The 22,754-nt window shown below is 41.4% G+C and overlaps 1 protein-coding gene across 1 annotated transcript in view; it reads right to left on the reverse strand.

Moving 5' to 3' along the window:
- Nucleotides 1-22,754, reverse strand: part of STK10 (serine/threonine kinase 10) — a 77,364-nt gene that overhangs the window by 24,056 nt on the left and 30,554 nt on the right. Inside the window, exons 3-5 of the mRNA XM_069972318.1 lie at nt 12,877-12,925; nt 7,650-7,799; nt 1,721-1,793 (exon numbers count right to left, since the gene is read on the reverse strand). Of these exons, the coding sequence (XP_069828419.1) occupies nt 1,721-1,793; nt 7,650-7,799; nt 12,877-12,925 (272 nt within the window). The remainder of the gene's footprint in view (nt 1-1,720; nt 1,794-7,649; nt 7,800-12,876; nt 12,926-22,754) is intronic.

Genomic DNA, 22,754 nt, shown 5'->3' on the forward strand with positions numbered 1-22,754 from the left:
AATGCAGAAGACTATTCTGCTACTTATTAATTAATGTTCTTCCACTCCTGTACACGAGTTAAATCTGGTGTTGGTCACATTTACTTTAATGGGTAAAGGTGGCCATACATGTCTGATAAATGTCAGCAAAGTTCTCATTTCAACCAAAATGTATTTTTTCCGACTTCCCCATACACTTGAACGTTCAACACAGGCTAATATTCATGCATTGTCTTTGCAGAAAGCAGCGGCAAGCTGCAGTCAGACAGCTCTGGTAGTGGCTTATCCCTCCCAGAACATTATGGTCAGGCAGTAAAATCTAACATGCCCAAACCTTGTCTTCACTGACACAATTTTTCAAAGGGGACTTGGGAGGCCGCCATACACCTTTGACAGTCAGCTGAACTTGTCAAAGGTGGTGAGTTCAACCGACTTTAAAGGAGTTATCCAGTGAAAATCTTTTTCTTTCAAATCAACTGGTTTCAGAAAGTTATATAGATTTGTAACTTCTATTTAAAAACCTCAAGTCTTCCAGAACTTATCAGCTGCTGTATGTCCTGCAGGAAATGTTTTCTTTTCAGTCTGACACAGTGCTCTCTGCTGTCACCTCTGGGACAGGAACTGTCCAGAGCAGGAGAGGTTTTCTAGGAGGGGTTGCGACTGCTCTAGACAGTTCCTGACAGCAGAGAGCACAGTGTCAGACTGAAAAGAAAAAACATTTCCTGCAGGACATTCAGCAGCTGATAAGTATCGGAATACTTGAGGTTTTTAAATAGAAGCAAAATGCAAATCTACATAACTTTCTGAAACCAGTTGATTTGAAAGAAAAAGATTTTCACTTTAATCTAAGCTGCACCTTTAGATTCACAATACCAGAAACAACCCGTAGGTGAATGGTGCCAAAATTAGAAAATAGAAGACCCTTTACTCCAATACTTTATAGTTCTATAAACTTTATAAGGGAACAAGAAAAAAAGCTTTAGAATTCAACAAAATAGCCACATCTTTAAAACAGAGGGTGCACTTTAAATAAGGTGGTGTATCTCACATTCCTCACGGCTTCTCATACTAAGCATATTTTTATGCTTATACCAAAGATAGTTCTTCGCTTACATCAGCTTTACATAAGGAAAACATTTAGAACTTCTCAGTAATATAAGCATACCTTTGCAGAGGCCACAAAAGCTGCAAAACGTACGAAATAGAAAGAGAACAACTAGCACTATTCTGACTGAGGGGCTATTGAGGATATAAAAACCCTCTCTGTAAGGTTAAACAGGAGACATTTATTCAGATTCTTACAGTATGTTCATCTAGTCCTAAACCGGTCCAAATGCAATGAAAATTAATCTAGTAATCTCATGATAACTAAGTTTCTTCTCAAAATGCACAGACCCCTGCCCCTAGATTTTCTTTGATCATGAAAATCCCAGGCAGCCTAAAACCCAATATCTCTTCAGATAGTATGTTCCAGAAGAAAGAAAACTGCTTTCTATTGCTTCTTATTTGCATATTTTCTTCCCCAGACATCACTGTATGTCCTGAGAGACTTCACTTGTCAGTGTCTCACCTTCCTCAAGGACAAGCATTTGCCCCTCAGTCTAAAGGCACTATACAGAGCTGAGCTGCAATACCACACACAGCCCATGGACAAGTGTGTCAACGGTAGTCAGCAGTCACTTCAAGAAGACAAATTACACCATCAGAGACCATTCCCACATTGACATAAAAGATATCTTACCAGTAAGGGGTTCCAATGAAGGAGTCTCTTCTCTGCAGAGTTTTAACATTTTTTGCCGAGACACCAAAATCCGCTGGAAAAAATAGGAAAAAAGGTCAGACTGCAGATTTTTACTTGGCCCAGTGAACATAACAGAGGACAAGTGGGCTAGGGGATTACTCAAGTATCAGCAGGGCAAATTACAAACAGTCAATGACAACCATGCCGGGTACTTTATACAAATACTTGTTGGACCCCAGTCGCTTATAATGGTGCCTGTCAGGTTTATTTTCAGATGTTTATTTTAAGACAATGCTACCAACTAGGCTACATTTGGTTTTACAAATATGTGTGTGTGTGTGTGTGTGTGTGTGTGTGTGTGGGGGGGGGGGGGGGGGGGGGGGGGGGGGGGGGGGTAGGGAGGGAGGACACAAAAAAACTGAAATTATTTTAAAACAATGGGATCTAGCATCGAAAATTTATAACTGATCCTTTTTTTGACCTTTAACACTTCCCTATTAATCACCATCATGAATATGTAAGTGTCCCAGATTCAGCAGTCCCATGACATAAAAAAAAGTAGAAAGGCAGGGGGATGCAGAAACCTAACAAGGTATACTTACCTATCCTCATGTCCTGTAGTGCTGATCTGGAGTCTAATTGAAAGCCACCAGGTTTCTGTAACCCTTCCAGCTGTAACGTCACCTACCTAGCTGAGCCAATCAGTGACTGGGAGGGGGCTTACCTCGTGCCTTGACAGCTTAAAGAGTCAGGTACCTGACGTACCCAGATTCCAGCTGAAAATGACAAACAGTGGGACCCAGGAGCGGAGTGCTATGGAGGCACGAGAACTAACTGGTGAGTATATGTTGTTTATTAAAGTTCACGCACCTCCCGTCTTTTTTTTTTTTTTATGGTCATGGGACTTCTCTTTTAAAGACGTTGTCTGGGGAAATCTCAAACTCTCCCCATTTCCTTCTTGTGGCATGATCTTCCAGGCTCGGCGGTGTGCCCTCTCTGCGGGCTTCCTATGATGTCCCACCACCTTGGTCAGCATTGGCTTGGCTGAGTAGGAAGTGGAACATCAAAAAACAGAAAAAGGAACACAGCCAGGACTGGAAGGAAGATGGCACAGTGGGAGCAGCTGGGAAGTAAAGGAGGTAAGTATGGTTGTGGTTTTATGTCACCAGTAGGCAGATTTCCATGACAATACACTTTTTCATTTATTACAAATACAAATAATTCTCATGTGTTATCCACTCAATATGGTTACTCTTCTGTACTACATCATTGTGCATGAGCCCAGAATCTAGAAGATTTACGGCCAGTTCTATATGGTTGCACTCTATAATCCCTGTTCCGCTTACACCAGAGTCTGACACACCACAGACTAGCCCTTTAACTCACCACGGGACATAATGAATAAAGATACAAGTGTGGATCTGAACTAGCAGAAGTGCTTGCAATGTAAAATATGCATTTCATACATAGCATGCCTGCATAATGTACAGGAGTCTGACATACTGCCATTTTAGGAAAACTTCAATGTGCTTACAGCGCATTACTTCTACATACATACTACAGGATTTTGTGCTGTACAGCCTTCTGATACAGACTGCATACATGGCCCAGGTATCTCTATATTTACAATAATAACATACACATGCACTATATTGATAAACACTGGAGACACTACATGCACCTCTGCATCTTAGGTCTCCTATTGGTGTGCCTTGCAGCTAGATTTCGGACTTTACAGGTGTAGACTAAAGCGTCCACTGTCTGATCAGTATGGGTCACAGCCTTGTCTTGGTGCACTCGAGGAATACCCATACCTGCCAACTTTCCTAAAATATAAGGGATACTCCCAGAACAAAGATATTCCACCTTACATTCATACTGCTCTGTCCCGGGCATGAACTGGACATGTGTGGATGTGGAAGTGGATTTAATGAAGGAATTAAAAAAAGTGGTTTGAAAAACTGGTTTGGGGGCGCTGAGGTCCATAGAGGTCTGGCCTGCAGTATATCCTTTTATTTTAAGGATCTGCTGTGGTCTATATTAATTCAGGGGTGTGCTGAAGAAGGTAATATGACTATTTCAGATTCAAAAGCTGTAGGTTGTGTATTTGTCCTATATAAATGGGCAGGGCATAGGGAAGAATCTTCGCATGACATGTTACATGAGCTGCTTTTTCTCCCTGTCTCTGGAAGCACCCCGGTTTCCCTCGTTGGGAAGTATAGAGATACAACCATTATCTATTACTTTACAGGAGATGGAACTGTAGAGAATAGTGTGTGATGGTTGTGTGCTAAAGGCCGCAGGGTAGAAGAACACAGATTTCTGCAGGGAGGTAATCGAAGTAAAGAAGCAGTGAAAGAAAGCTTTCAGCAAGAGTTGTACGTTAGAAATAACATTGATTGGCGGCAGATTAGTCAAAAATGGCATCATCCATATATTTTAATGGTTATGTTCAGACGCTACTACAGAACTGAGGACTACAGCAATTTACATAACAAATGTTTCCTCAGACACTTTGGCAGAACACTTTCAGAAGAAGATTGCCTTTTCTAGCTCTTGCTCTCCATTATACACCCTAACCCGGAGGGGGTGCACACAGGCTCACTAGCTGAGTAATTCCTGAGTACTGTTTAGCATTAGACAAATATAAAGTGCTGGGCCAAACAGGAGATTTCTACTGCAACTAATAAGGATTAAACTACAATAGCCTCTTGGCAAAAAATGGAGTTCTTTGATTGCATAAAACCGCTCCTGCAGAGTATTAAGTCAGTGACATAACAAATGACCATGCTGAATGCCCTGTTTGTTTCAGACATAGGAATTTAACCTCAGCTACTGCTGAGGTAATACTGCAAATACACACACAATAATGGCAATGTTACACTTGGCAGAACCACCATAAACTCGATTTTTTTTTATAGTTTGAAAGTAGCCGTCTCCTTGACAATAATGCTCTAATGCTAAAGTATTATCATAATGAAATATCAGATAAGTCGACCGGGTTCACACAACGTAAGACTATGTCACAGAATGGCCAGTGTCAGTGAAGTTCATCCCAGCCGCTACTGCAGATGAACTTTATTTTTTTTAATTGAGATGCGAGCGCATTCCGGTGTGCCCACATTCCCATAATACACAATGTAATTCAATGGATAGGGGCCGCACAAAACTGACATGTCAGTTTTTTGTGCGGCCACAAGGAACCTCGGCCGGGGTGTTTACACTCCGACCGGGATTCAATAGACTTCAATGCAATGTATATTTTCAATTAATCATGCCTGGTGTTGTAATTTGCACAGCCAATGAAAATATACGTTGTGTGACCTTAGCCTAAAGGAGCATGGCTTAAAGGGGAACTATCAGCAGATCAGACAAATCTCTGATAGCTCCCTATAGCACACAAGGCGCTGAGGATGACAGTATGCCTCGAATCTTCATTCTCAGCACCGTTCCTGTGCAGTTTTAATGTACTTCTCCTGTACAGAGCATGCCATAAAGCATATCACTAAATGCTGTTAAAAACAGCTTGGGCAAGATAAATTATACTCAGAAAACATGATCAGATTAGAACATGTTTCAGTATCCGGATCTAATCAGTCAAGACAAATCCAGGAGATACATTCCCTTCCACACATTTCACACCATTGACTGTAATAGGAAATAAAATAGGACTAAAGGAAAGGAAGATGTAAGTGAATAATTGCTAGGATTGACTATGTTTAGTGTTCTTGAACTTTTACAGAGAAAAGTTTACAGTAAATGTAATGCAAAGTATAAATCCCTTTGGGTCTCCATAGCATAACTATAAAACAAAGCATAAGGTATATTGGAGCGGTTTCTGATGATTTATGGTTTAAAGCGTAACTGTCATTTCAGGGTCATTTTTCTGAAAACATTAAATATCAACAGAACAAGCGATTTTAAGAAACTCTGTAATAGGTTTTATGTACTGAAAGAGTTTCCTTCTGTAGTGAAAAAGCAATCTCCCAGCCTCCCCCCTCACATCAAATGAAGCAGGATTTCTGTCTCCATTATGTGGCTATGGAGAGGGGAGGGGCTGTTAGGAGTGACTGAGCACGGAGGATTTCTGCACAGCACAACACCCTGCAATCTTCTCTCAGAAAGTTCGTAGATAAGCACTGACCTTTCCGAAACCTGAATCCAGCGTTTTAGGTGCCCAGAGAGTCTACAAACAGCTGACCTTCACGTCACCTCTTCCTGCTCCCTCATCTCCCTCAGCCCCTTCCCCCTTCATAGGCTTACAATGGAGAGAGCAGAGCCTGTCTTCACTGGCTTCTCTGTAATGAAGACGTGTTTGCCTGATAATGCACAGATAAGAAGTCAGAGGGGGAGGCTGGGAGATTGCTTCTTGAGTACAGAAGGAGGCTTTTTTGGCTGATGAAACCTATTACAGAGTTTCTTAAAATCGCTTATACTACTGATTTCTGCAATAAAAAAAAAAAAACATGACAGTTACTCTTTAAAGAAAAAAAATGTCATCCCCATATGCAAACTAAAAAACCTGCTCAGTACAGCCAATAAAGTAAAGCACAAAGTCTTGAAGAGGCTAAAATGTATAAGGATGTTTCATGAGTTACAACTACACAACTATATCATTTTTAAAATTTACATTTTTGCTAAAGTTTACGGCAAAATATACACAGGATCCCAGTTGATGCTTTCTGCTTTCCAGCTGTTGCAAAACTACAATCCCCTCCATGCCTGGACAGCCAAAGTTATACTGAAATTTAAAGTGGACATGTAGTCAGTATTGAAAACTTTTTTTCCCCCCCTATCGTTGAGTAGCCTTGTGTGCCCGAATTCCAAATTCACTTTAACGTTGTTGCTACACCCGAAACAGCGCCCTTCCCGTTCCTGACATGTAGATGTGATTTATTTGGTTGCTGGACAACCTATTAAAGGGGTTGTCCAGCGGAAAAATTTACTTCAATTTAGAAATCTCAAGTGTTCCATACTTATCAGCTGCTGTATGTCCTGCAGGAAGTGTTTTATTTACATTCAGACACAGTGCTCTCTGCTGACACCTCTTTCTGAGACAGAAACTGTCCAGAGCGGTAGCAAATCCCCAGAGAAAACCTCTCCTGCTCAGGACAGTTCCTGTCTCGGACAGAGATGTCAACAGAGAGCATTAGGTCTGAATGTAAATAAAACAACACTTCCTGCAGGACATACAGCAGCTAAGTAGTATGGGAAGACTTGAGATTTTTAAATAGCAGTAAATTACAAATCTATATAACTTTCTGACACCAGTTGATTTGAAGTAAAAAGATTTTCGCAGGGCAACCCCTTTAATCTAAGCTGCACCTTTAGATCCACAATACTAGAAACAACCCATAGGTGAATGGTGCCAAAGTTAGTAAAACTTATTCATACCCTCAGCCTCATATTCACAATTCCAAATCCATCTGTCTATTCAGTGTTGACAATAGGAACAACATAAAAGCAGTGTTTGAGTCAGGGCACCCAAGACTAGCAAGACTACATAATGGTATAAAAACTCAGGGGGGATTTATAATAGTTTTATGTATGGTTTTTGACATAGAAGGGTCACCAATTTTTGTGCAAATATTTTATTACGCAAAAATTCACTACACCACTTATGTCTGTTCTCACAATAGTTCTATCAGTACATATATGTTCAATGCTATGTCTGATTTAAGGAATGTGTCTTTTTTTAAATGGCGCAAACTGGTAAATCCACTTCAGTCCTGACAACATTTACAAATGGTGCAAATTATGCCTTAAAATGAAGCAAATGTGAAGATGCAGCCATTCTATTTCTCGTCAGCTCCAAATGACTGTGCCTGTGCCACTTCGAAAAATTTGTCACAGAAAAAAGGCATAATATAGATAATAATAAAATCCCCCCTGTATTTTAATACATCCCATTAAAATATCCTTCTCTCACCCAGCTTGACGTCTCCGTCTTGTGTTAAAAGAACGTTCCCTGCTTTCAAGTCCCGATGGATGATCTTCATGCTGTGGAGGTACGCCAGAGCTTCCAACATCTGTCTGCATATGGGCTGGATCTGAGCTTCTGTCAGCCCACGATCCAATTCTGTCAGCAGAACAAAAAACCACAAGATCAGTCACCCTGTCCAAATCTTAACCACACATATAAAAGAAACATAAAACAGGAAGCATTAATAAAAGGAAATCATTATTCAAGTCACAGAATGGTACACAGTATGGTGTATACTATGTACACAAATATGTATAAAGCAGAAATAGTGTTAGTTGTTGGGCAGAGTGGTATGGCCAAATAATAAAACTAATTTATTCTTGATTTCTTTTTCTTTGCTAAAAAAAAAAAAAACCTTGGTGGAAAGGTGTCAGGAGTAATACATTTCACACACGCTTCCTTCTCCTGCCACCAGTTATAACTGATAGAGAACAAACTTAAAGGGGCATTCCAGGAAAATAAATATAATATAATAATAATAATAATAATAATAATAATAATAATAATAATAATAATAATAATAATAATAATAATAATAATAATAATAATAATAATAATATAAATATATATATCTCTTCTCTCCCCCCCCCAATAAACTGGTGCCGGGAATACTCTGGAGCTGAAGGAGCTGAAGAGGCTTGAACTGGGGGTTTGCTCCTGACACAGACAGAGGTGGCAGCAGGGAGTACTATGTCAGACTCAAAGACAGAAAGAACAACATGACTTTTTCCAGGACATACAGCAGCTAAAAACTTCAGCAAACCTTCCGCAAAATAATAAATAACCTGTCCAACAAACTAATGCCAGAGATTTGTAATTTACTTCTATAAAAAAAAATACCAAGTCTTCCGGTACTTATCAGCTGCTGTATGTCCTACAGGAGGCAGTGTTTTCCTTCCAGTCTGACAGTGTTCTCTGCTGCCACCTCTGTCTGTGTCAGGAACTGTCCAGAGCAGTATCAAATACCATAGAAAACCCCCTCCTGCTCTCCAGACTGGAAAGAATACAACTTCCTGTAGCGAATAAGCAGCTAATAATACAGCAGCTAATAAGTACTGTAAGACTTGACATTTTTTTTCATAGAAGTAAATTACAAATCTCTGGCACCAGTTGTTTTGAACTACCCATTTAATGTAGCTATATTAGCTCATTCTTTAGGTGACATGTTACAAATACACAGTGTGTAATTTGCATAGACGCAATTAGACCCAGAATTAATTTTTTTTTTTTTTTACATCAATTAGGTGTTAACTGTATTGTAGTGGTTGTTGCCCTCATAAGACCACTAAGTATGTAAGTTATTTACTGTAATGTTTGATACAGTATAAATTGTGTTTTTTACCAATTAATTCTAAATGGCTTACTTGGATTATTCTCCATACATTGTGGATGTTTACTCAGTTTACCTCATATAAAATAAGAACAGTGCAAGTGTTTGTGAGAATTAGTTTAGTTACCATACATTATTGTAACTTGGAAAATAATCAGAGCAGATGTTATTAGTAATCAAATGAGAAAGAGACCACACTTTGTGCTCTATGTATGCTCCCTGGAAAGGGGGTGCAAACTCAATACACAATAGGATTATTGGCTTCACAGTAAAAAGGATGATCCTATTGTTTTTGCGAACGACGATTTAAGAACATGTTGTGAGATCAAAATTTCTCGCTCTTCGCTTGATCGTTGGCTGCGTTTAAACGTACGATTATCGTTCGAATTCGATTGTTATCGCGCAAATTCAAACGATAATCGTTCCGTGTAAACGCAGCATTAGTCCCAAAGGTTTACTTATGTGTTCTCCCTGCAATGTGGATCTTTGCTCAATAAAAGGACATGAACACTATAAAAATAGTTATATCGTCGAATTTAAACAATAATCGTTCTGTATAATTGCAGGCAACGATCGAAAAAATCGTTGTATGTCGTTGATTTAGATCTGAACCTAAAATTATAGTTAGTCGTTCGCTAATAGTTCGCTGTAATTCCACATTCATTCGCTTAAGTTCCGTATTTTTTCACTTGTTCAGTATAATAGCACATTGTCCTTTGTTTTGCTTCTGTTTTGATCAGAAGGAATAAACGATGATAGTAACGATCGCAATAACGATCATAGTAAAGATCGTAACTAACGACTCGTTTTGTGTAATATGGTGAACAATTTAAGGTTAACGATAAACAATCTCGTTTGCAATAGTTTATCTTTAGTCGTTAATTGCTCTGTGTAATAGGACCCTTAGGGTGGTATTACACGGGCCGACGGGGCACGATAATACCTGTAAACGAGCAGCGATCTGCACATATTCCATAAAAACCTTCGGTGTGAACACCGTCGGGCGGGTCTGGAGAAGTGTGGGATTCACACAAAACAGCTGTCACGCAGAAGCGTGTTGGCGTCACAGCCGCCCAACGGTGTTCATACGAGGGCCTGTTTTTTCATTCTGAGAGAGAGAGCACTCCCGTTTGCAGTGTCTAGTTAAGAATGTCCTCTGATTTAAAGGGGGACTCCGGATAAGAAAAACTTGTTTTCTATTAAAAGTTAAATATGTGTGTCTATACAATGTATTACCGTATCTGTACGGTCCTGCCACACAGGTAGCTGATAGAAATCAAGGAAGTGAAGAAAAATGGCTCCTGTGCAAATCCACATTGTCTCCTGCTCTCTCTGCTATCCCCCCTTAGGAGACAAATCTTCCATGCTTCTGTCTCACATTGTGCGTGTTTGCTGAGATCAGGCTGATGATGCAGACAGGGGGCAGGGCGTGATGTCCCAGGAGGCTTGGCTGGATCCCCCCATTCTCTAAGTAATTCACCATCTCTGATCAGGCAGAAGCAGGTGTTGCACTGATTTCTCTAATTGTGCAGGTGTGTGCAGTGAAATTAGGGCTGTGTTCACACATGTTGGAGTGTCATTGCAGTACTGCAGCGTATTCACAAAAATAATGCAATAACACAAGTAAATGATGCTACACAGCAGAGAGGATCAGAGCCCTATTGTGGGGCTCAACTTCAAAGATAACAAATGCTTGATCATAATATGTGCGTGGAAATGAAAAGAAAAATTTCAAAAAGTTCTTTACTTTATTCCAAAATCAGAGAATACAGCGTGCTGTGTGGTGTTACAGGTAGAGAATACAGCGTGCTGTGTGGTGTTACAGGTAGAGAATACAGCGTGCTGTGTGGTGTTACAGGTAGAGAATACAGCGCTGTGTGGTGTTACAGGTAGAGAATACAGCGTGCTGTGTGGTGTTACAGGTAAAGAATACAGCGTGCCGTGTGGTGTTACAGGTAGAGAATACAGCGTGCTGTGTGGTGTTACAGGTAGAAAACCAAACCTACAAGTGAAAGCCTGCCAAATATATCGGTGGCACTTCCAGTAATAAATGTGAAAAAAGGATATAAATAAATCTAAGTGAAAAAAGATATACTTTATTGGAACAAAAAAGCAAGTGAGACAAACAAGATAAAAGCATTTAAAATGTACAGACACAACCAAACACTGTACCGTGTATGATAAGCACAGCACAAAGACAAGCCGACATGAGAGTACAGGGGATCCTCACTGGTCAGAATAATATAAAGTGAAATAGACACAAGTACAAGAATAACACATGGTAAATGAATGTTACAGGTAGGGAATACAGGGTGCCGTGTGGTGTTACTGGTAGAGAATACAGGGTGTCGTGTGGTGTTACAGGTAGTGAATACAGCGTGCTGTGTGGTGTTACAGGTAGAGAATACAGCGTGCTGTGTGGTGTTACAGGTAGAGAATACAGCGTGCTGTGTGGTGTTACAGGTAGAGAATACAGTGTGCTGTGTGGTGTTACAGGTAGTGAATACAGCGTGCTGTGTGGTGTTACAGGTAGTGAATACAGCATGCTGTGTGGTGTTACAGGTAGTGAATACAGCGTGCTGTGTGGTGTTACAGGTAGTGAATACAGCGTGCTGTGTGGTGTTACAGGTAGTGAATACAGTGTGCTGTGTGGTGTTACAGGTAGAGAATAGAGCGTGCTGTGTGGTGTTACAGGTAGAGAATACAGTGTGCTGCTGTGTGGTGTTACAGGTAGTGAATACAGCGTGCTGTGTGGTGTTACAGGTAGTGAATACAGCATGCTGTGTGGTGTTACAGGTAATGAATACAGCATGCTGTGTGGTGTTACAGGTAGAGAATACAGCGTGCCGTGTGGTGTTACAGGTAGAGAATACAGCGTGCCGTGTGGTCTTAAAGGTAGAGAATACAGTGCGCTGTGTGGTGTTACAGGTAGAGAATACAGCGTGCTGTGTAGTGTTACAGGTAGAGAATACAGCGTGCTGTGTGGTGTTAAAGGTAGAGAATACAGCGTGCAGTGTGGTGTTACAGGTAGAGAATACAGTGCTGTGTGGTGTTACAGGTAGCGAATACAGCGTGCTGTGTGGTGTTACAGGTAGAGAATACAGCGTGCTGTGTGGTGTTACAGGTAGAGAATACAGCGTGCTGTGTGGTGTTATAGCTAGAGAATCGAGTGTGCTGTGTGGTGTTACAGGTAGAGAATACAGCGTGCTGTGTGGTGTTACAGGTAGAGAATACAGCGTGCTGTGTGGTTGGGACCACAACGAAATGCAAATAATTCAATAACACAATGAAACTGCAATGTGTCAACACAGCCTAGATGTTCTGCAATAGATTGGGTGAGGAATGGGCAGGGTGGAGGACTGTGATGGAACAACTGTGAGGGAAAGCATTGCATTCTGGAACCTGTAGTACTGTGTACAACTGATAAACCAGGAAGTGCAGAAACACAAAACAGAACAAAACCCCCAAAACAAATGGATTTTTGGTAGTTTCAAAAATGGAATAGATAGGTAAGTAATGCTTTATGCTTCTGCAGAAGTTTCATTTTTTTTAACCTCTACCAAGAGTTCCCCTTTAACCGCACCAGCCATAGATCTCCCGTTAGTGCAGACTACTATATCTTTTTCCTGCACTGTAACTAAGTAGAAGCACTCATTTAATGCTTACTCACATGACCGCCTCAGGTGAGTGGCCCCTTTAGTAATATGACTGTGGCGCCTTTGCTCTTCTTTTTTTCTGTTTTTGTATATTTCAGCAATGAGGAACTCATTCTTGAGCAAAATACAACTTTAAATTTATTATAAAAAAAAAAAATAGTTACGCGTCCAGATAATGTTTACATACCAAGCATTATTGCATCCACCGCTCCACCTTGACAAAACTCTATCATGATCTGTAAAACAAAAACAAGACAGTGAGAAAGAGCATAACATTCCTACAATATGACAGGTGCCAACACAGACGATATCCACAACCATACACCATAAAATACAGAAAGATGTAATATACAGTAACAAAATGCTGTATGTGCAGATACACTATATATTATAACATTAAAAAATATGTCTATCTTGCCAGATTCATGCTGAACTGGTAGCTTCTGTTTTTTCTGATTTTTCCCCTCTCCCCGATTTCTTTTCTCTATACCCAATTTTTCCTTTTGCACTTTTTGAAAATAAAATTTGCATTTGAATGCGAAAAAAATAAATAAATAAAATGCCCTGCTGATGGGGCAAACATCCAACATATGTTTCATTATGACATCAGTGCAATCAATTCACACCAAACAATTAAAAATACCACAACTGTCCTATGAGGATGATGCAAGGCATAACTGATGCTGAAAGTTTATTAGATATGTCCTGGACATGGACTGGAAGCTCCATCAATAAATCAGAAATAACAAATTTAGATCTAATTTTTCTCAGGCAGGGGTTGTGCACCGAGGTTGTCCCCATGACAATTAGCGGAGTGGTGAAGGTCACATTGCTGGGACCCACTATGATGGTGTTGCGGTGCATGGTAGTCAATGATCGCACAGTCTTCATAAAAATTAAAAAAAAAAAAAATGCCACAGATTGACTTTCTTGGCAAGGTTGGGACTTCCAGTGTTAGGCCATATTCACACAATAAAAGTTCAGTATTTATCACGGCCGTTGTTGTCAATTTTCAACAATAGTCATGATTAATACTGAACTTACATTATGCTGCAGCTAGAGGGAATCTCGGCCAGAGTGTATATAGTAGAGTATACACTCCGGCCGGGATCGCTAGCGGCTACACAAAAAACTGACATGTCAGTTTTCTGTGGCCGCTATTCATCGAATAGCGGCCGCAGAGAACCTGTCAGCTCACACAATGAAGCGTGCAGCTCTGGCCGCACGCTCCATTGTGTGCATTGGTGAATTCGGGATGCTGGCACACACTGATGCGCCCGACTCCAAATTCATCCGAAGTGAAGATCATCCAGCCGTTACTGCAGTACCAGCCGGGATATCTTTAGTAACATTGGCCATTCTGTGATCCGGCCGGTGTTATACGTAATGTGAACATGGCTTTAGGCTGCTTTTACACTGCAGTCTTTGAGCCAAAGCCAGAAGAGGATCTGGCAGGTAGGAGGTATATAAGCGCTTCCTTTATTTTACCTATTACTTTGAAACCACTCCTGGTTTTCCAAAAAAGCTGCCATGTGTAACACCAGCCTGAGAGCTGCATTTTACAGAGACCCTGTGCTTGGCTAATAGAGGTGGACTGAAATCTGAACCAAGTATCAAGAGAAGTTCACCTTATATGTCAATAAAATACATTAGTACTGCATGGGACCTATAGATACATAGGTACACTAAAGTAGTACGTGGCCACATTGAGGCAGAGTTGTTTTTTTATTTCTTTGGCTGTTGTTCCTCTAGATAAAAATTTAAAAATCTATTCTAGAAATAAAGTTTTAATATCTGATTCCCTCCTAAAAGTAGAAAGTAAGTAGAAAGAGGTAAGGTACACGGATCAGCTACCATGCTGTGTAGGATGTTAGCCACTTATTGGGCTGGACGTTTGGTTTCACCATATCCTCAGCTCAAAACACTACCTATACAAAGACTATAAGAGCCTTCTGGGATACAACTGCTTCCTCCAGATAGTGTCTGGATTCTTCACAGGAAGCCATGCAATTTTACACTCAAGAAAACAAAAGCAGTAAGCAGAACAAAGTCAAAGTGGTCAATCTTGGTTGCAAAAGCAGTGTTGGTAATTTATGTAGAGCAACATGTAAAATGCTAAAGTGCAAACTATGGGCTCACATGTTCTTTGCCGAATTTTCTGAGAACTTACAGGCTCATTCATATGCCGATATCTGTAGCGCTGCATATACATGCAATAGCTGTCTGCCATACCTTAGGTGGTAGGTTATATACTCAGAGAACAAAAAGATGAAGCATTTGAACTCCAACATGTCTGATCAGTCCCCTTTATATTTACACTGATATCCTGATATCTATATTGATATATACTGACTAGTGATGAGCGAATACTGTTCAAATCGAATAGTAAGGTATTCAATAGTATGGAATATTATCGAATAGTACACCGAATATTCGATAAATATTCGATAAGCGTTCAAATCCCTCTTCCCTTTTCCTGTCATTGTGGACTTGGTGAACCTGCAAGTGGTCGAATAGATATTTTTCAATAATCGAATACTTGTTCCCATAGACTTTAATGGGACCGAATATTCGATCGAACGCTCGAATATCTGGGAGATATTCGTACGAATATCAAATATTCTAATATTTCACTATTCGCTCATCACTAATACTGACTATGCATCTGCAGGTTTGGGGCTAAGGTGTATACTAGACTCCTGACTCTCCACCAAACAATGTTGTCACTGGAGGGAAAGTCAGGTGTGTTGGATTTTTACTGCCTGACTATTGTTCTGTAAGAACTGTCTGGCTGTTGCTTGAAGGTATTAAAATGTTTTTTTGGCTAATAGATTGCTTTAATTAATACTTTGTAATACAATTTTACTTAAAAAAAAGGGCTCTAAGCTCTGATATTTCCCATCTCCTGCTATGTTCCAGTACTGCTGCACAGAGCTAAACAGAGCAGGATGCCAGCCCCCCCTGTACTGTATATTCTTATATACAGTACACAGGAGGAAGAAACTGCTCGACAGCAATCCTGATAGCAATCACTGCTTACTATGCAGAGGCTGCCGGACACCAGGATAATGTTGGGCACCCTCTTCCATGCGTACTGTATATAAGAATATACAGTACACGGGGGCCAGAATCCTGCTCTGCATAGCGCTGTGCAGCAGTGCTAGAATATAGCAGGAGATCGGAAACTGCAGGGCTTAGAATGGTGGTAGCAGCATAACTGTGCTCAGCCAATCGCGGCTGAGCACAGTTATGACGCGGCAGAGGGGGGCCGGCATCAGGGACGGCGGCAGCGATTCGGCCGGCTTACCGAAGATGACGTCTTGGCACAAGATGGCGGACATGCGCAACATGGTGATGGCGGACATTCACCCATGCAAAGTGTTTACGTGTATGGGGAGGTAAGGAGAGAACCATCGCCTGAACATTTGTTTGGTTGATAGTTACTAAAAGTGAATGGCAGCTTATAGAACAGTGGTGACAAACTCAATTACACAGTGGGCCAAAATAAAAAAATTGGACCAAGTCGAGGACCAACCTTAATATTTAATGAAGAGTGCATGCAGCGTTTATATAGAAGCCAGTACCTAAAATAGTCTCTTATACAATACCACCCCCTCCCCCATAGTTTTATATAATAGCCATCTCTCCCCAATAGTCTCCTATGTAGAAGCCAGTTCTCCAAATAGTCTCTTATATAGTAGCCAGCCCTTCAAATAGTCTGCTGCAACGTCAGTCGGGCTAGATTTAATACAGCAATGGAAAAGCTCAGTGGGCCAAAAATAATGGCACTGTGGGCCAGATTTGGCCCGCGAGCCAGAGTTTGACATGACTGTTATAGAAAGTTTGCTAAGCCTGCTAACTGTATTTTATATAGAAGCCTTAAAAAGGGAACCTGTCATCATTTTAATGCTGCCTAAACAAGTCATCAGAGCAGTCTCCAGCGTCTTCTCCCCGCCCCAGCAGCCTTCATTAATAGGTCTCTGTTTTGTGTATAGGGAGAGTGCTATCAATGAAGGCTGGTGGGGCAGGCAGACTCCACTGGGGTTCACCACAATGACTTGTGGTTGAAGCAACACTAAAACGATGACATGTTTCCTATAATACAACACTGAAGTTATTCAGGTCATGGATGATTCTCACACATACACCATGGTACTAGTATACACACACACACACACACACACACAACGTGATATTCCCAACCCGGCAAAATTAACCCACAGGATAGGAGGATGACAAGCTGAAGGTTTCACCATTGGGTTAGGTAGATATTACTTATCTGCCCAATCTCCCAGCACTACAACTTCAACATTCACCAGGTACCACTGATGACCTTTCCTGGCCCAATCTTACTCACTATCCCTATCACTCAGAATTATTACAATACCAGCAATCTACGTTGCATGTGCTCTCAATGGAGGAAGGGCAACAGGCTACTGCCAGACACTAGAGGTGTTGATTTGTCTTATATAACAGTAATTCTAAGTGCCCAATCCTCCTTTCTTCCAACATCTGCTATCAAAGGAGATTCAGCAACCCTCTATGCACACCCTGTAAATCAGAGGACTTTGCTCAACTTAGGCATGTGAACCTGTATGACAAGCTGCGCTGAATAAATTATTGGGATCAACTGAAGTAAAACATCTTGGGAACTGTATTTTCTTCTTCTTCAAGGGATTCTAAACTTAGATCTTTTACTGCTGTACAAGCGAGAACACCAAGCTGACTGTGGGTGTGACGTCCAATCATTAGCACCATAACTGTTCTACTTGAAAGAAATATTACAGGTTACTATTTCTCGAGACATAAAAAAGGGCGATTGGGTTATCCTTGACTTTTGATGTATGATCTCCACAAAAACTCATTATGGTCAGTCAAGTAGCTGAAAACCCATGTGCAGAACGGACAAAGATTTATGCAGTGGAATTACATAGCAAATAGCGGAATTGACACTACAAGGAGAACTCAATGCTCTTAGAAGTCGGCACAAGTTTTTATCATTAACAGAATGGTTTCCTCCCCCGCATACTTCCTTTCTCTATACCTAACTATGATGAAGGTCAAGACACAGCTGTGTTTACGTGAAGAGGAGCCAAAGCAGAGGACAACTTTTAAGACTTGTTTGGGGACATATTTTACATGAGTATAGGAGAGTCGAGGTAGGAAGCCTACCGAACATATGTTATGGACAGAAACAGTGAAAAAAAGTTTATTCCTCCATTTCAACTCATTTTAAAGTTTTTCATGCTTTATGGTGTCCTATCTGAGGGTATCATAAACTAGTGACAGCTAAGCTCAACAGAATGATATATCACTTGCATTGTTCTGTGCAGCCGATTAGGAGATATCCTCCTGAATATCATAGAAACAAGTAGTCCTCTGTCATGTGCATGAGCTTAGTCCTGGATATCCATGAGCATCAGAAAACTCTGCCTAACAGCCGCTGATTGACAGTTATCAATCCTTGCTGAGTATAGGCAGTCAACTGTCCATCAGCAGCTAAAGAGCAGGGGCAGTGGTGCGCCCCAAATACTAGAGAGGAGCGAATTTACAGTAGGAATGAAGCGAATCGCTTAATTCCTAACTGCATTCAGCTCATGTAGATGTGGGCTTTGAAGTCTGCTCCTCCCTGGGTGCTGGGAAGAGATGGATCCATAATTTCCCAGCACCCGGGGAGGAGTGGCACAGAGCGGAGCAGACTTCAAAGCCTGCTGCCTGAAGTGCTTGACTTTTTTTCCTGCTGTAAATTTGCCCATCTCTAACAAATGCCATTCTGCTACATATTAGGAGAACGGTTGAACAGAATGAAGTAATACATCGAAAAGATGAACAGGAGAGACTAGTTTATGCTGCCCTCATTGAAGGCATCATAAACATAGTCAGATATTCACTTTACGTGGGTTGAAACAAGCAGTCATGTGGATGCTGTTATTTTTTATAATAAAGACATCTTTTGCCTGAATTAGTTAAACAAACTTAGTAAATTCTTGCATTCTAAATGTCCAAGTAATGGACAATTATTTATTGTGCTGCAGACTACTTCTACAACATGTCCCATTGCATGAGAATTATAGCATACCATTTGTCTATGTCCATTGCTCTAATGCCCTCCTGTGTCTCACCAAGGCTGCAGACTACAAACAAACCCTGTCTATCGTGACCCTGCAGTCAAATCCCATCCATCTTCCCCCTTTGCTAATCTGAGTTCCAGAAGAGTTTCTCAATCTTGCGGAAGGTGCAGGTTCGAAATAGAAGACCCACATCTATCAGGCATTTATGGCATATCCAAACAAAAATACCACATTTAAACATTAGATATGTGATGACAAAGCCAGAACTGTCTGACAAATGTATACAATGGACTCCCAACTCTACCCAAACAAGACATGTCATGGGTGAGAAGAGTCATGTATGTTAAGATTTTATCTACCCCATCATTTTGGATTTGTGAAAGCTAGGCTGCCTCTACAGGAGTCCGGCAGCATCTTTCTCCCCACTGAATGTATGCACGTGTATGTGAGGACCATGTGACAATCTTATAAATGTTATTGGTCAGGTTACATGTTTTGCACCTATGGACGACCATGTGATTAGAACAGTGCATAACTTTTCATTAGGGCTGTACTTTGGGCATTTTTTATTCTTTTATTTGTTTATTTTTTTTACTGCCCCTTCTACCAGGTGGCTTTATTTCCCTGCCACTATGCCATTGCAGTCTTGCAGATCACCCACGTGACTGTCTGCATGTAACAGTTAGGCTGCATTCCCATAAAATTGTCTGCAACCATGGACAATTTTAGGAACTGTTCAGATCAATTCATTCACATGATCCATGTCCAAAAAATTGGACATGGAGGAGTATAGCGGCAGGGACCCCCCAAGAGAAGTACATGCCCCCCGCCTGGCAACGGAGATGACAGGAGCAAATAATCTGAAACTACTCACCCACTCCCCCTGTGCCGACCGTCTTACACATGTTCACCAGAAGTGGTGTGGTCCCTCGTTGCCTTCTTTTCCCGGCACCAGTGTAGTCCACGTGACTTCCGGTGAACATGTGTAAGCCGGCTGGCACGGGAGAAGTAGTCAAGCAGTTGTCAGATTATGAGCTCCTGTCATCTCTGCTATCGGGCGGCGAGCGGAGGTGAGGTTGGGGCTGCACTTCTATTGGGGGATCTGTGCCGCAATCCTCCTCCAGGGATGACCAATCTTTTTGCATATAGTCACAACATGGCATATTGGGAAAGTAACACCACACCATCAAGTAAATTGAACATCAGCTCAGCTGGCTGCCCGGAGTGCTACTCAATAAAGATTTAGCTTTATTTACATAAGGACCATGAAGCTGATTAATGTTATTCATTTTAAGAAATGAGAGTTCAACCAACTATAAGGGGTAGAACATTAGGCTGAATTTATAAAAAAAAAACCACAACAGCAGAGTGGAGGCTTGAGCTGTTCTTTCACACGATCCTAATGTACGGTCAGGACCAAAAATATGCATCCTAGAGGGATAGAGCTGTGGTGAATAAACTCTGAATCTGACTGTGTGGTATGTCAGACATCCACTTTGTACTAGAAATATGTGTCTGCCATGGCCTTGGATCTGCGGCTACAATCACCAATAAAGTTACAATGTCTAATTAACATCTAGGAATACCAGATGGTATGTGGGTTCTATATACACATCGACTATTAGCAAGAGAGAGATGTCATAGGTACGGGCAGAGACACTGCCTGAAGCTCTGGGCACCGCTGAAAAATATTTCAAATTGTCCTGTCAGACAGGGAATGTACCCAGGGGCTGTGCTCTTCCTGTGAAAGGACTGCGGGAGGCCACATACAGCAGCAAGCACTAAGCTGCTTCAGTCTAGCTTTTAACCAGCAGCGGAAACAACCCAGTACTGTATGTTAAAGAGATACTGAATTCACCAACTCACCAACCCACTCCCCCATATCGCTGGTACCATCCATTTGATGAGTGTAAGTCCTTCCTGGTTGTGTCTTTTAAAATGCGTCTGGTGCCTTGGTTAAGGGGAAAAAAAAAATAATTATCTTTTAATCTGCAGCTGCTGAGACAAAGTGGTGTGGCCTGGAGTGTCCGTGTCCTAGGCCTGCAATGCCTTTCCTTCTTGCCCTCCCTCCTCATCATTAGTAACGCCCCTGGGCAGGATTTCTCCTTTTCATCAATTGTCTAAACTGTGCACATGTGCCTTAACGATTGGAAGTTGCACATGTGCAATGTTTAGACAAGCAATGAATAGGAGAAATCCTGCCCAGGGGCATTCCTAATGATGAGGAGAGAGGGAGAGGCAACAGACACATCGACTCCTGCAGAATAAAAAATCATTTTTACCCTAATGCAGGCACCGGGCATTTTGAAAGACATGGCCAGAAAGGACAGAGGGTTCTATTACATGTGCTGATAAAGGCACGATCCATACTGTAAACAAACGCCAATCTGCTAGATCGTTTACTGGGCCTATTACATGGCCTGATAATCGTTCTGCAAGGGCTGCAGGGACATCTTTAACGATGTCCATAGAGCCCTTGCCCAAACAGTAAATACTTTTCCTGTCCACGTTCCCAGTCTTCTCCTGTGCTTTGTATGCCTCCCAGCACCATGCGTTATTGTTTTAGAGTGGCCTGTCTGGGCTGACAGGCCGCTTAGCCAATTACTGGCCTTGGCGGTCTGAGCCAGTGATTGACCTAGTGGCCTGTCAGCTCAGACACGTAGCGATGCGTGGTTGGCGGCCGATGATTTAAGGTCTGGGCCTAAAGAAATGAACAACTGATGATCGTTTCATTGGCTGATTGTTGTCTCTATTACAAAAAGCAATAATTGACTGAATCAGGCTGATTCCCCCGGTTATCTCTTCATGTAATAGGGCCATTGCTCTCATCAAACGGACGGTATCAGAGGTTTGGGGGAGTGGGTTGGTAGATACATTATCACTTCAGGTAGAAACATGGTGGACGGTTGAAGAAAATCCAGCTATAGTGAGCTTTCTGCATACTGAGAAAAGTGCATAGCTTGCAGGAAAGGGTGCTGCTGTGTCTGCTGCAGAGGTGGAGGGGTAACACAGCTGTAGCTCTGGCTATCCTAACCACTGCATTGCCACTTTTTAGCTGCTATGTTATTTGGCTGCATAAAGGACCCATAGACCATTTTAAGCGGCAGGATCTCAAGTGTATTCACACCATTTGCACCTCCAAAAAGTTATACCCTAAAGTTAATAGTCTAAATGGCAACTGCACTATTTTGGCCCAAGTGATACATGGTCATTTTTATAGTAAAACAGGACTTCAAGAACCATAAAAAGGAGTGGATGCGAGATATTCCTTCAATGATTTTACAGCACACCCATAGAAAGCATTACACCCATGCTAAGCAAACAAATTAGAAATAAAAGTCCACTCTGTATCACTGAAAGCAGAAGGTACAACAACAAGTCTAACTAGTTAATAATTCCAACCTGTTACGCTGATCTGAAGGAAAGCAGAGCAAGTCACCCACCCAGCCAGGAACTGTCAGACAACGGATGATCCGCATGGGATCAGCTGTGGGACCACCCTCTTATCAGCCAACTGTTCCTTCTGACATGTAGAGAGAACTGGCCCACTGACTTGTACCCGTTGGAATTCAAACAGAGTCAATACTCAAAATAAGGCTTGATCGGAATTGTAGTTTTGTAGCTGCTGGAGGGCCACAGTTTGACACCTAAGTTTTAGATACCTCCATCTGATAAGATTTATTGTATGTCTATAATATGGGCCCATGAATAAGGCAGGATAACCAATTTCTTTCAGTCATTTTTTACAGTCATAACACTTAGGGTGGTATTACACGAAGCGATTTTTTTCAATTAACGATTAACGATAAACGATCTCCAACGATCGCAATAGCGGTTGCCTAATAATCGTTCGTTTTACTACACGGAAAGATTATCGGTTGAATTGGAGCAACAAAGTTCAAGAACACTCCCCTTTCAATTTGCGAATGAACAGGGAACGGCTAACGACATCTTATTCAAACGAACGATGTGCGAACGATGTGTAAAAGACAAA

This window comes from Dendropsophus ebraccatus, chromosome 1 (assembly GCF_027789765.1).
Source record: "Dendropsophus ebraccatus isolate aDenEbr1 chromosome 1, aDenEbr1.pat, whole genome shotgun sequence".
Taxonomy (NCBI): Eukaryota; Metazoa; Chordata; class Amphibia; order Anura; family Hylidae; genus Dendropsophus; species Dendropsophus ebraccatus.